General features: G+C 43.0%; 2 protein-coding genes across 2 annotated transcripts in view; both read right to left on the bottom strand.

Moving 5' to 3' along the window:
• The window catches only part of itga8 (integrin, alpha 8), a 40,995-nt gene extending 40,651 nt beyond the window's left edge, over window positions 1-344 (bottom strand). Inside the window, exon 1 of the mRNA XM_085365716.1 lies at window positions 151-344. Coding sequence (XP_085221842.1) covers window positions 151-344 — 194 coding nt within the window. The remainder of the gene's footprint in view (window positions 1-150) is intronic.
• Window positions 345-2,697: 2,353 nt separating this feature from the next.
• The window catches only part of mindy3 (MINDY lysine 48 deubiquitinase 3), a 31,221-nt gene continuing 20,892 nt past the window's right edge, over window positions 2,698-13,026 (bottom strand). Inside the window, exons 11-15 of the mRNA XM_085365715.1 lie at window positions 10,775-10,847; window positions 7,252-7,324; window positions 5,308-5,395; window positions 4,344-4,415; window positions 2,698-3,448 (exon numbers count right to left, since the gene is read on the bottom strand). Coding sequence (XP_085221841.1) covers window positions 3,299-3,448; window positions 4,344-4,415; window positions 5,308-5,395; window positions 7,252-7,324; window positions 10,775-10,847 — 456 coding nt within the window. The 3' untranslated portion in view covers window positions 2,698-3,298. The remainder of the gene's footprint in view (window positions 3,449-4,343; window positions 4,416-5,307; window positions 5,396-7,251; window positions 7,325-10,774; window positions 10,848-13,026) is intronic.

The following is a 13,026-nucleotide window of genomic DNA, read 5'->3' as shown; positions in this document are numbered from 1 at the left end:
ATGACGCTCATGGATTTTCATTATTCCCCCCATCACTCTTTTTCTTTATTATTTTATTAGTATTAGTGTTAGGCAATGTGTTGAATTTGTACAGGTACAGTTTAAGAAGAACTTCTGCAGGACAGCTTCAGCCCTGATGTTGCCACTCACGTGTTGCTGTCGGCGGTAGCTTGGTAGAAGTCCACAGCATAACCGAAGTAACTTCCATCGGGTCCCCTATAAACTGTGGGATGCTCTGCGTAAAAGTTAAACCCCCAAACTCCGTTTAGCGCCGACGAGAGCACGGACAGAACACCCAGAATACACATCCCAGCATATGAAACACCGTCCCATCCACGCTCCATCCCAAGGAACAGCAAGCTTCCCACTATTCCCAAAAAGTGAGACAGGGGGTGAGAGAGATTCCAAGATGCAGGTGAGGTTTGCTCGCACAGTCCAGAGTTTAAGCCCGCCAACTCTCCCTGCTCCCGGTTTCCTTCATGCACTCTGCTGCGCTCGCCCAGAACTGACTCTTGACACCCTGAAACCACCAGTCTGCCCAGAGCCTCCACACTACACAGCCGCGCCCCCGCCTTCCGCACAAAACTTTACCCCCCACACATGACAAGGCAACCCCCCCCCCCCCCCCCCAAAAAAAAAAAACAAAAAACCCACATCTGAGCGCGCAGAAGAGACTGGCGCGTCACCGCTCCCTTTATAGTACAGGAGCTTTTCTAAGACATCCCGAAACAATAACTAATATTAAACACTGGGCCGAGCACGCGCAGATATGGCCAGTGCGCACGCAAACGCAAAGAGACTGGTAAATTAAAGCACATTAGAGCCTACTTTTACGGGCTAACCATGCCGTTAAACAGGGCTGCGTTTCCTTCCGTGGAGAATAATCACTTGTAATTATGTCAGTAATTATTATGTCGACTTGCAGGGGAAAAAGAAAAGAAAAATCGAGGTATGTGCTAGTTTTGTTAGGCTGCATATCTTAGAAAAAACACCCCCCTTCAAAAAAAACTTTTGAAGAGGTGACAGACCACGCAGTAGAATATATTTAGCTCAGCACACATCAGAGCCTTTTTTTTAAAATTGAAAATAAAAGGAAGGAAACAAAAAGACACAAACCCGCAAACTGCCTCTTATTATCATGGGGAGTTTGTTTTAATTAAACCAAGCTTTATGGGACGTTAGTGATAAATTAAGTTCCCCTGGCAGGCTCGCAGGGTTGTAAAAACACAGTGAAGCAGCGCAAAAGTGAAGCGTTTTTTCTCATCCCCCCCGCAAAGGTGAGAAGATGTAACCGTCACCTAACAGATAAAAAGAAAACTTCCACACCTGTACAAACCCTGCCTGTGTACCTGTGTCCTCTGCTTCATTTTACTTTATTATCACAGACTTGTTCGACTTTGTCTGCACATCTCTCATCCCCCTTTTCCCTTTTTGTAGAGGAGTGAAAGGTTTGTGTGTCTGCCCGTTTGTGACAGAGAGAAAATGGGTTTAGGGAATGTCTCTGTTCTTTCTCAGCTGTTTCAAAGTAAATCTAAGACGAACAGAGGAAATAAAGAATTGAAAACATGAGCAGACAGAAGCAGGCGCAGATGTGTTTCTTTTAGTTTCGCTCGCAGGACGACATGGCGAGAAGGATGATGGAGTGAAGAGACACCAGACGTCCTGCGCTTTTTGCAGTCTGTGTAACGCCATCATTCTCCAGGTTTAGAGTTCAGTTTGAGTATCCGGTGTGCACATTTCCATCCGTAATCATTTTGTCCACTGCCTTGCCTCCAATAAAATGATCACAGACGTCCTATTTCCAAACGTGGAACCATTACTTCGCATACAGTTCGTGTTACTTCCTGTCAATCTGCCAGTGTGTCCTGATCAGAGATTTACTGCAGGTCACTGTGGATTGATGACTGCACGAGAACAGCGGTGGTTTATGTTTTAAACACTTTGACTTCATTTCTCTTCTCTCTGTAAAACCTCACCATAAGACTTTTAAAATGAGCGTTATGTCGGATTATAACCACATCCCTTCTCCATTAGAGACACACCCAGGTAATATTACACATCTCCTGTGCATAGACGGAGAGAGGAACAAGCGTTCTGCATCCACATATAAACACACAAATACATGTGTGCTGAGCTACAAATGCTGCTGTCATAACCCCGAATCGAGACTAAGTAGCTAAAATGGTACAAATTTTCACTCTGCAAACATTCACCACTTGTTTTGAATTATGAGGGACCAAAGTGTGAGGACATACAAGACCGAGTACAGACTGTCTCGTTTGTCTTCAACTGGGACAATTTTGAGCAAACAGAAACATGCATTTTTTTCCTCTCCTGTTTATAGGAAGGTACTTAAGTGACCATCAGTGTCTTGTAGATTTAGAGTCTCTGGGGAACACAAAACATTCGTTCGTGCAATTTAGTGGTTAAGGTCCTGACCGAGCTGGGATATCCGACACCTTATGTTGTCCCATGTTTGGTCATGACAGGATACTTAAGAAGGGAATTTCTAGGATTTTAAGTTACCAAACCACACAGCATGTCAACAAAAAAAAAGGTGTTTATTTCACAATTTTTGAGTGTTGGTAATAAATACATGAGCACATGTCCAACATCCAAGTGTAGTGCATGAAGCACTCACACAGAGCACCTAAACCAGCTCCGTCTTGGTTAAAACACGGAAAACCTCCTGTCATATCTCTGCGTCCGGGTTGGTCCCTTTTACGCTGTAAACTCTAAGCAGTCCGTCTCTGTGTTCTCTTATGTGGAAGGCTTTGGTAGGTTTTCCCTTGAACAGTCCTATAGCTGGGTTAACAGTAGTGTTTCACAGTCGACTGGCTCTACATGCGATTCAGCATTTGATTTGATGACATGCTCCAGTCGAATCAAACTAGTATGCTAACGGTTTACTACCAAGCTGTAGCACAGGTGTCGGCACAGAGCAGACCTGTAAAAATAAACAGTCACTCTTTTTGTTTTAAATAATCACATCATAAACATCTTCAGTGTCAGTTACAAGCACTGGTGTACAGACAATAGCATGAAGTGTAGAGGTGAGTTTGTGTGGAATGTGAGAATGACAGAGTGGATCTCTGGCTTTAATGTTTAGTCCATGAACATGTATCGCTTGAGTGCATTTGTGTCTTTTTTTGTTTTCCTTGTTCTCATTCATCTGTGTTGCATGTGTTTCAGTTTTGTAGCCTGCCGACCTTTTTGGGGTCATTGTGCAGAGAGGCGTGCTGTGACACAGTAGTGGTCCATCTGCATACACAGGACCACGCTGCTTGTTGTGTCAGTGCTAGTTTAATGACGGAGAGCGATCGGTAGTCCACAAGAGCTCGATGTATGGCCACTTGGTCTGTAGGCAGCGCTTCACTGGAGTGTCATCCGTCCGCACCATGGGGTCCTCAAAACCAAGCACCAAAGCAGTCCCCTCCACGTACTCGACCTGAGAGTGCACATAAATGCAGGTTAATACACAGCAAATATCCTCCCCCCAACATCTCTTGAATGACCAATTAACCTAACCTCATGCATGTCTTTGGGCTGAGGGAAGAAGCCAAAGTACTTGGAGAGAGCCCATACAGACATGGAAAATATGCAATCTCTACACAGAAAAGGCCCCTGTTGGGATTTGAACCAAAGACGTTCTTGTTGTGAGACGATGGCGCTAACCGCCCTAAATGCAAATCAGTGTACTTCAATTCTGACTGTTCCTCTGAGGGTGTCAGCAGAAGGGATGCAAGTACACAGCAGTCTTACACAGAGACACAGGCACACAGTCAGCAGGCCTGTTATTCCCATTTGGAGCTATAGGAATGGAAATGCCATCACAACCTGCCTCTTATGTGAGTAGGTGTGCACTTTTGTGTGGGCACACATGGTGCTATTCCTACAATTTCAGGTAGCGGTATGGGAAAAAAATTAGCAATTTTACACACCAGGAAACGTGACAGATGAAGAAACTGATATTTTTGACTGCCAGGTTTGTGCAAAGCCACCAATGGCATCTGCTGATAATCATCCATCAAACTAATCCTGCTTAACAAGCCTGTGTTTGACCATTTATCACAGAAAGCCTGCTGACAGTGGCCTTCGTGTTGAAATGGCTCAGAGAAACGCGAGGCTAAGCCAGGGTTTTCTTTGGATGGACGGACAGGCTATTAGGCTCGCAACAGCTACTGTTTATTTTGGAGTGGCCGGCTGCCACCAGCTGTGTGTATGTGTGCGCATGTATGTATGAATGATGACGGGAAAAGGAGCGGAGGTAATTGGGAGAGAGACAGAGAATATGAAAAGGGAACCAGTGCCATTAGTTACCGTGAAAACCCTGAGTGTCTTACCCTCTCTTTGTGGTTTGACTGTTTAAGACCATTGTAGTGGTAGACGGGAAATGAGTCTGGGATTCCTGAATCCTGAAAAACAGGCACAGAGTGAACGGGGTGAAAAACATGCTGTGTTGTTGAAGACTCTCTGAGCAATCTTTTCTCACTGAGATGGAGGCAGAGACCCACAGAGGCAGAACCTTTGCCAGCTGAAAAGCAAAAGTCAAACTGTCACATCTCTGGCTGCAACCGAAGCTTAATGTTAAATCCCAGGCGTTAAACAGAAATGCGTGCGTAACTCCAAATTACCACAAAACACCCTACGCTACAAAAAAAATGATCAAAACAATGAAAGTGAGCCAAAACACTTCCAATGACTTTTCTTGAAGGTGCAGAAAGCTAATTGGGTGTGTTTTTTGAGAGCGTGTCCAGCTTCTCGTGTTTATATGGTATATATGAAACTCTAACCCTCGCCCCAATCCCACGTGTGTCTGCATGTGTGTGTGTGTCCAGTTGGCTAATGGTAGTATAATTTTTTTGCGGCTCGGGGCCATTCTTCTGGCGAGTCCCTAAAGCCCTGATCACTTTAACACAGTTCCCCTCCATCTCCCCCACCTCCCCGTCTTCCTCATTCGCCCGGCCTCATAAAAGCATCTTACTGCTCTTTCTTAAAACTTCTTGGCAAGCAGCATCATATGATGGTGAGCACACACAGGCACACATGCATTTCACATGAGACACCACAGGAATGTTATTGGCATAATGCTAAAGCAGCACTCCACATATTCTTTGAAAACAGACCTAAGTGTCACCCATATGTGTTTGGGCACAAGGCCTCCTCCATATGTTTTAACTGTGATATGGATTGTATAACGGATGGAAGGCATTTATCATGCAGGGGCTGTATTGTAGAAGCTGTAGTTGACCTCCATCTTCATGCACACACACACACACACACACACACACACACACACACACACACCTGATCAGGGAAAAACTCCAACAGGAATGGGCCCAGAAGAATTATGCCCAAGTTCTCTGGATCCAGCTTACTCTTAACCAGAGTCACACTGAGAAGGAGAAGAGATAAAAAAAAAAAAGGGGGAGTAAACATACAGTGAGCAGACGAAAACAGACTTACAGACAAAAACAGACCAAAAACAAAACCCAGCATAAAATGCCCCAACAAAACAGATAAAAACAAGTTTCAGGAGAAAGGAACTATCAGCACAAAGGAAACAAGATTTGTGTATGAAAGTTGATCCAAATTTACAATCACCTCATCACTCAGTGTGGATTCATGATGCATGTTTTGGGAAAGCGCGTGCATATTTTCGTGAATACTGTGGTACAACTAAATATACCTCTGTCCAGACATTCCTATGTGTTAGATCAGTGTTATTATTATTCCACTGTGATAGAAAAAAAATCTGTTCAGATTGCCCTTTTAAGGCAGTGAGGAGAAAAGTGAGGAGTATACGCAGACACAGAAGGAAAAGAACGATTATTTCTTCATCTGCCGATTTGTTACCAACTGTACATGCAGCAGGAGCACGCAGAGTAAGACTCAGTGTCACTGAGCAACCCTCTGAAATACTAACAGCTTCTAGCTGACCTTCTGCACCTTTTGTATGGAGGAAAGAAAAACACGATGAGAGGAATCAATAAAAAGAAATAAAAATCCCACTATGAAAAAGTTGTGTTGATGGGGCTCAGCAGGGTCAGTTGTTTTTGGTGGGTTATATCAGTAAATGCTGCATGACTTACATCACTTAAAAACTGACTGGACTTTGAGATTAATCTGCACACACTGAGTATGCCACATTAATTTCTTCTCAGATCATGTTTGTTTGTTTAGGAATTGCACAAAGACAGTAGATTAGCAAGATTGGTAATATTTGATTAAGATTACACCTAAATATCAAAATGTAGACTACTTGAATTGTTCGTCAGTGAATTTCTTGCACTGGATATGCTGGATTTGCTCAAAACATAGTAAGGGTGCAACAATGCCATCTAAGTGCTTGTAGATCGCAATAAGGAGACTCGTTTATATTCTTCTCACCCTATAATAACATTTCACCTCACTTTTTGGTTCCCATTATGCATCACAGCTGATTACTTAATTTCCAGACATACAGAAAGTGAATCCACATGGAATCCACATGTTCACCAAAACAGTCTATAAGTACATTTCTATTAGTACTTATAGAATCAAAATCAAATTATATAGAAATGTATCCATGTGTTTAAAATCTCAAGAAATAATAATTTGCCAAACATAACAAAAGTCTTAGAGCTGCTGACTGTCAAAGGTCACAGGATAGATGGAAACAAAAAACTTTCACTGCTCTCAATGACGATGTTTACTTCCTAAAGTCTCGATACTGCTATTAAATACTGATGTAATCAAGATGCTATTTTTAACATAGGAATCCCGGTGAGATCTTGTTGTGTGGTAAGGAATGAGACTCCCCTGTTAGCACTGGGAGTCTCCCGTCAGTTTGCTGCGTTTTGTTGTGATGTATCGGCCATTTGGGGGTCTGTAGACCAGATTATTGGTCCGGTTACTTGGCAAGTCCAGTAACTACAGCATTAAGGCTTACTGTTCCTCAGAGGAGAACGTGCTTCTGTTTGAAGCGGCACTTTAAAGTGTTTCCTCGATCTCTCAGTCTTTCTTCCTGCAGTTAACGATCTCCCCGTAAGCCTCAATTTCTGACTCTTTCTTCCCCAGCCTTTATAGCGGGCTCTCTCTGGTCTTGCTTTATAGCAGCCTGGTAGTGAAACATGAGCAAGGAGGTGCTGACCTGGCCTGCCAGTGACTTTGGAGGTAGAATCTAAGAAGCTCTACAGGTGCCACATGGAGACGGACACACACACAAACATGCACACACAAACATAAAGCGTTGAACATGCAAGCACTTACTATTCAGGCTCTGAGACAAGGTCAAGAGCTTTCATCACATCCTCCAGCAGAGACTCTGGGATGAAACCATTATCTACAGAGAGGGAGCGAGAGAAAGAGACATAAAGAAAGGGTGCTGACTTTAGACAAAACATAAGATACAAACTTGAATTAAAAAACAAGGCAAAGCCTTCACCTACACACATGTGGCATAAGAACTATTTACATCACAAGCCTGGGCAATGAACTCATCTGACACACATTTCACACAGACACCTTGTCTTTTCTCTCTGACCTACATTCCTTAAGCGTGATGATCGCTTTACCTGAGAGGAGAAGCTTTAAACACTAACATGTGTTTCTGTCCGCTGCTGTCTGGCCGTGCAGTTTTATGTCATTTAAACATCAGCATGTGAGCCTGTGCGGTCTCGTGTTTAGATATACACATAAACCCCAAATGCGATCGAAAGAACACTAACTGACAAGTGTGCTGCTAGTTCGCTCTCAAAAACTCAATCTCGTTCTACCAAGACGGAGAGATATTTTCTTAGAGTGGCAGCTGATGGTGTGACAGCGAGCAGAGGGCAGACAGCAGGGACAATGGCAAACAAATGTTTTTTTAAAAAAAGTGCAGTGGGTTACTGAGTTTGTAGTTCTTGTGAATCACTGTCGTGCGTGTGAATGTTTCTGGCGCCCTTTTTCCACAACACAAGGGGCTGTGTTGACCGTACATGCGACACAGACAGATTTATGGCCCTGTTACGCAGCACTCATCTGTACAGTGCATTCTTCCTTCATGTGTGTATACGTATCCCTATAAGATTGTGGGTCCAACTACTGGAGCCCACGCATGTGTTTGTTTGAACAAGTGTTTGGGAGAAAAGACCATATGGCATGCAGAATGTCCTGGCAGATGATAGCAGAAGCGGATTTGACAACAAGCAAAGTGGTATTCTGTGCAACAGGAAGAGACAAATGAAGAACAAGGAAAGCGCAGACGATGGTTGTGTTTACATATTTGTTGTAAAAGCTGTTGGAGCCTGCAAGCTTGTTGTCAGCTGGTAGGATTTAATCATGCGGTAACATCACATCACACCACATTAAAGCTGCGCTATATCATATCCTCAACGTAAAAACGTGATATAAGCAAATGTAATTTGGAGATATAATTTCAGCAGCCAGCCACGTGTCAACATCCTATGACAATTGACCTGAAAAGGGAGCTACTTCAACAACCTCCAACAAAAGCACAATGCTTTGAAAAATATGCACGACAAGTGTTCCTGCCAAAAGCTAGAAACAACACTCGCTTCACCATTTGAGGCAAAAAACACTGTTGAGAACAACCAGGCTACAAAAGAGGAGACACTAGCAGCTGGTGATGCGAGACCCAGATGTAAACAAATGACTCCACCGAGCTTTGCTGGAGCACTCATTAGCTGCACGCCATATGACAGGAAGAGCAAACGGTGGATGGAAATTACTGATGCGGTCAGATCGTGGAAAAGCAGCGTTTTAAGCAGCTGGTTAAAATCCCTCAATCCAAGATTCAGGAGTCAGTATCCCAGGTAGAAAATATTTTTATGTGACCACCTTGCACAGCTCTTGAAGTGTTACACAGAAAAGTTTTGTTATTGTTAAGTGTTAATCAGTTATTATGTACTTTCCATTTAGAGTTTCCAGGTAAAATACTACCAAGGCTATTTTTGGGCTTATATATAATTTACGCTGTTATAACACCACTGCACTATAGCGCTGGCACCTTCAAAATCAGAAAGCGTGTCATCAATGACAGTTATTAATTGTTAAAAAAATAAAAATAAATAAATGCTGCTGCCTGCAAGTACGGATAGTACTTTTGTTTTCCTAGATCGTCATAAATATCTGGATATCATTTAGAGATACCCGCCCCTATACAAAATACAGAAAGACCTCGGCACATATCGTGAATAATGCAGCTTACAGCAATGAAGAACAGCACAGTTCCTTTGAAAATAGGAAAACATAAATATGTGTTATAACTGGTTCCCAGCTGCACACTTTAATAATAAAATAGTTCATGCTCACGTCCTGTGTACGACTCCTGACATCTCTTTACTGCTCACTTCACTCTCTTGTATTCAAGCAGGAGGAAAAACACTGCACGGCAGATGTTAACACTAAATGTTTCATTGCATGTTTCTCTTCTCTGAGTGAACATAAATATCTAACAATATAATCCTGAAGCTGCGTGAATGAAAATTACACACAACATTTTCATTTCTACTGACATGACAACCTGCTGCCTCTGCTGTCATTGTCCCACTCTCTCTGTGTCTTTCCTGTGGTCTTTTTACACAGTGACTTGGAAGTGACAAGAAAGGTTTAAGAAAATGAGGAAGAGAGGGGGAAGAAGCAGGATGGTTGACTCAGCTGTTAGCTGAGCTGATCTCACTAACCTAAACAACAACAATGAAGATCAGAGGAGGGACAGGGACCCTTGTTCTCTTTGCAGAAGAAAATAATGGTGATGAGAACAACAAAGAAAAGAGGTTATGACTGCATCTGCAAGCAGGGAGAAGGAAGGAAAAGACAGTTGGGCCAGGATGTCTTTTTCTCAGTTTGTGTGTGTAGCTGTGTTAGTGAAAGTTCGGAATAACTAAAGTACATCCGTGTGCCAGGTTACATATAACTGGTGTATTAATAAGCAAATAAAGTAAAGTGCTCAATCAAAACCTGTGCACAGCTGGTGACAGACAGAAGGTGAATAACATGTGGACTGTATATGAATCAAACTGAGGCAAGCCAATCAATACTTAGTGTATTACTGGATCAATACTGGATAACAGCCTCAGTGCTGGTTCAGGTGTTCAGGGCAGGGAGCCGACCTCTTAAATTCAAGTCTGTGTTATTCTAAGTTTAGTATGTCAGCCATCAGCAGCAGTGCGCCCATAAACTCTTACATTTTGCAAACAGAACTTATATAGCATGGAGAGAGCTAACAACAAAGGGTGAGTGGCCTGGATGCATTTCACTTTTACTGCTAGAACAAATTCTGTTAGTGGTTTTTTTTTTGCACTGTAGTCTTTGATGGTGAAATCCTTTTTGGTTTCTCTCCTCCAGTTATTTTAGTTTTTTTTTTAATTATTTATTTTATTTGGTCAAGTTTAGACTTTTGCTGCAAAGCTTTTTAAACTTCACCCATGCCTGGTCTGCGGATAGTGAAATAGACACATTCACAGACTTGGTGAAGCAGGGAGCAGAGGAAGAAACTATTGCAAACATAGTTGAAAGTCTCTTGTGTTTTATCAAACTGCTCTCAAATGAAATAAGTGCAAGTAAATTAGGCATTGAAAAGTTTAAAAAAAAAATGCCCATTTTACTTTTTTTCCTTGGCCTTGTTCCTTAAGTAAAGCCTGATGCTGCCTTACATATAGAAGAGTCATGCAGAGTCTCTTCTTCTCCTTCTGTAGTGAGGACTACTAATTTAAAACTGGTATCAGTCAAAGCTTAAACAGAGCTATCAGTAGTACATCTTAAATGCAAACACTTGATTTTCCGTTACCTTCAGGATCAAATGACTGGAAAACCCTCCTTGCCTGTTCTGATGGAGACTCTGGACCAACCAGTGACATCTCCTATTTGGAGACAGTAGGGACAAAGAGACAAGACATTAAAGACAAGAGCAAGTAAAAAACACGTGTGCACTAGAACGTGAAGAGGTTTAACCCTAAAGTGACCACACACACATCCAATATTTGTATGCAGAGTGAGGAGAGAGAAGGAGAAGAGTTAGGTCATATTTCTGTCATTTCAGATGATCGTCTATATATCGCTATCTTTTTCTTTATCTATATCTCTACTAAGAGCAGATTTCAATTGGTCCTGCCCAAGTTGAGCAATACTAATGCACCAAACCCACTCTATATTCTAAACATGCAGCCAATACAGAGCACCACTCATAGCAGTAGGTTTGTGATTCACTGTTGGTACATTAAGCATGTATGTGTGGAACCTAAGGGGCCTGTGCAATCACCAGAGTTCATTGGGTTATTAACTGATTTGCTGATAAAGTTAGATGGCTTGTTTTCACTCCAAACACAGTGTCAGGAAATCAAGTCTTAAATATCTAGCTTGTGATTTATGACGAGCTCTGCAATGTTTGTATGTTGGTAAAGTTTGGAGAGAGCAACGCTGACAGGCGCAGCAGATGTGAAGAGTTGTGTTTATCCATCTATAAGTGGTTGATACATCGTACAGCATGCTTATGCAAAGCCTTCATTACTCTTTCTATACTGAGGAAATTGGGAATAAAAAAATAAAACAAAAAAACCCCCCCACAACTTATCAGACTGTTAGACTCTGAAATTCTTCCTCCCACTGCATTCCATTTCCTGACTTTGTAATTGACATTTTGTCTTACTTCCCAAAACTAAAAATATGAAAGCATGAACTAAAATCTTCAGGGGTGATAAAGGTTTAGACCCCTTTTTTTGCACACAACTGAGTTCCAATAGTAAAATCAGGAAAGTATTTTGACCCACAAGGAGGACATGACCGCAAGGTTTTTTACCCATTTGGAGTATAAACAATTTTGCCTCTGGACGCTGTTGGATGATGTGTTTGAAAATCAAGTTTGTTTAAAACATACCAAACCCTTAATACAGCACTTTAACCCCAGAGGCCTGCGATAGATCTTGTTGGACACTCCCCCCCAAAATGAAAAGAAACGTCCTGACTTATCTTTTTTTTTTTTTTTTTTTTTTTGGCCTGTCCCGTTTGGCTCTTTTGCCATCAGAATTGTTGTCTAAAGGCAAAGAAAGATGCCCAACGGATTTACTTTACCAAACTGACCATCCCAGCCTTGCCGTAATGGTCCATTTGATTCACCTTTTATTGTTTATTTTATTTTCACTTACTGAATACGGGACAGACTTGACTGGGGGAAAGAAGGGGAGAAAGAAAGAGGGAAAGAGAAACAGCTGAGAAGAGGGACGGGGGAGAAGGGCAAAAGACAAAAACCAACAGAACGGGCAGAGAAAAAAAAATGCATATATCAATCACCTGGATCACCTGCTGAGAAAGAAAAAAGAAAGCAAGCAGAAGAGAACAAGAGTAATAGAATAAACAACATCACAATGATATATGGGAATATGACAGTAAATACTAAATGTTAAACATTATTGTGCAGCACATAAGATCAACAGAACACAGTGTGCTTTGAGGTAGGAGCCAAAAAGGGTGTAGTTTGTGGGTGTGATCACCCGTGTGTACACCTGTGAGCATGGACGCTCTTGTTTTTTGTTTTTTTAAAAGGTTCCTTCATGTAATAATCTGCTAGAGGGTGTGGGGGGGCCACAGCCCCGTCCTCCAGGGCGTGAAGCAGGTGTGGAGGAGATCAAAACTCCAGACATCCAGAGGCCCCCAGAACACAAGAGACCAAGGAAGACCAACAGAGGGGCAGCTGCGCCACTGTCCCGGAAAGAGCTGAGGAGAGTCCCAGATGAGGGCTCACTCAGCAGCCGCGGAGCAGAAGCCAGGGGGAGTTGCAGTGACGCGCCCGTGAGCTCCGCCGGCAGCCAGCTGCGCCTGAGTGACCGAGCCCCAGGCCGAGAGGCCGGGGGCACCCCACCTCCGAAGTGGCCCGAGCGAGCCCCAGGCTCCAGGCCCCGATAAGCGGCCGCCAAGGAGTGAGCCGGTGTGTACCTGGACGCCCATCCCCGGACACAAAGAACCACCAACGCACCGATGTCTGAGGGGGTCCGCCACTGGCAGGGGAAGTGGTGGTAGGGGGAGATAGGCCTCCAAACCTTGGAG

This window comes from Diplotaxodon limnothrissa, linkage group LG11 (assembly GCF_057381915.1).
Source record: "Diplotaxodon limnothrissa isolate DT_005_m linkage group LG11, D_limnothrissa_male_GT1.1, whole genome shotgun sequence".
NCBI lineage: Eukaryota > Metazoa > Chordata > Actinopteri > Cichliformes > Cichlidae > Diplotaxodon > Diplotaxodon limnothrissa.
Note: the sequence above shows the minus strand (reverse complement) of the source record. Positions and strands in the feature narration are given on the sequence as shown.